This window comes from Papaver somniferum, unplaced genomic scaffold (genome assembly GCF_003573695.1).
Source record: "Papaver somniferum cultivar HN1 unplaced genomic scaffold, ASM357369v1 unplaced-scaffold_11629, whole genome shotgun sequence".
NCBI lineage: Eukaryota > Viridiplantae > Streptophyta > Magnoliopsida > Ranunculales > Papaveraceae > Papaver > Papaver somniferum.
Genome location: NW_020620636.1, coordinates 1 through 1,517, shown reverse-complemented (window position 1 = coordinate 1,517; position 1,517 = coordinate 1). Strand labels below are relative to the sequence as shown.

Below are 1,517 nucleotides of genomic sequence, written 5' to 3'. Positions count from 1 at the left end.
CATATTTTTTGTAGGAAACAATTCGCGATGCCATCGAAGATTCTTTAACATGGCCAGTTAGAAAAGTTGTTCCAATTATACCTGGGGATTACAGGTGCGTTTTTTATAAGTACAAGAAGGCAAATGCAGATTCTCATTTGCTAGAACAAAAGAATAGTTTTCATTCCACATGCAGATACAATTTACCGATATAAGACTTGGATTGTGGTCTAAAATCTTGTAATTCATCACATATCCAGCTTTTTGAAGTACCAGTAGGATACATTGACAACTATTTTATTGAATTCAGAAAAGTTGGATGGTTTCTGCTTGTAAAGCAGTTCAATCTGATGTATTCGGATATTTTGAAGTGTTTCGAACCTCGGTCTAACTACCTCTCCTGAGTTGTGATCAGATTACATAGACTTTGACATTTTTGAGTGGGACCACATTGCATATTGGAAGCTAGCGAAATAGGTCATATGCACATACGTTAGGCTTGTAAGAAGTTGTGTAGGCTTGCCAACTAGCTGTGTGGAGGTTACTATTTTAAAAACTCGGAAAGCGTCATGTCTTCTGTTTGTCATGCCAGCTTCCCTCAACTGCAGTTGTGTTGTTCATTAGTGACCTTGAGTTGCAACCAGTTGGAACTTTAGAAGTGAAACTTATACAAGCCAAGGAACTCACAAATAAGGATGTCATTGGAAAATCTGATCCATTTGCTGTGTTATACATACGTCCATTACGTAACAGAATGAAAACAAGCAAAACAATTGTAGGTGAACATTTTCTTTTCTTTCTAGACTCTACTCATTCTTTCTACCGACTACTATTAATTTAGTATTTTTTCTTTCAGAAAAACCAGTTAAATCCTGTATGGAATGAACATTATGAGTTTATAGTTGAAGATGAAACTACTCAGAACTTAGTAGTAAAGGTTTTTGATGATGACGGAATTCGGGCAGCTGAGCTTATAGGATGCGTTTGCTTGAAGCTGAAGGACCTTGAGCCAGATAAAGTGAAGGATATATGGTTGAAATTGGTGAAGGATTTGGATGTCCAGAGAGATAAGAAGAATCGGGGTCAGGTAAGAACATAACCTGTACTGCAGTCATTTAATTGCGATTTTGTATTGAAAAGTATTTGCCGAGAAAACGTATTCGCTACCTCTGAGACCTCACACTCATCCTATAAGAGAATGTGTGTCCTCTCTTTTCTAAAAACATAAGTTAGAAGACAGTAACAGAGTCCATGAATACGAAGTTTCATTTTTGGTCAATTGATAAGCACTGCATCCCCTTATCTAAAAACACATGAGCAGGCACTTTATTGACCGTCTGACATCAAATTGCATCTTACAGCTAAATTTTTATGTCTATATTGATGTTTGTTGGACTACCCTCATTCTATTTTTTAAATCTTTATTGTAACTTATGCAAGGTCTTAGAATATAGTTTTGTTTGTAGTCTTCACTTATTATCACAAGTATGTTGCACTGGCAATATTCAGTACAGGAGTTCGCTTTTACAGAAACCCTT

General features: G+C 36.3%; 1 protein-coding gene across 1 annotated transcript; it reads left to right on the top strand.

Annotated features, from left to right (window-relative positions):
- Window positions 1-18: 18 nt before the first annotated feature.
- On the top strand, window positions 19-1,508 carry LOC113329392 (synaptotagmin-5-like). Its single transcript, XM_026576275.1, has 3 exons — window positions 19-94; window positions 604-754; window positions 836-1,508. Exons 2-3 carry the CDS (start codon window positions 734-736, stop codon window positions 1,076-1,078), a joined length of 264 nt encoding a protein of 87 aa, XP_026432060.1. The 5' UTR covers window positions 19-94; window positions 604-733; the 3' UTR covers window positions 1,079-1,508.
- Window positions 1,509-1,517: the final 9 nt, after the last annotated feature.

Excerpts from the sequence above, each read along its gene's own strand:
- LOC113329392 (XM_026576275.1), top strand. The coding sequence starts at position 734 with ATGAAAACAAGCAAAACAATT. Across the intron at positions 755-835 it reads TGAAAACAAGCAAAACAATT|AAAAACCAGTTAAATCCTGT; the intron begins GTAGGTGAACAT and ends TTTTTCTTTCAG.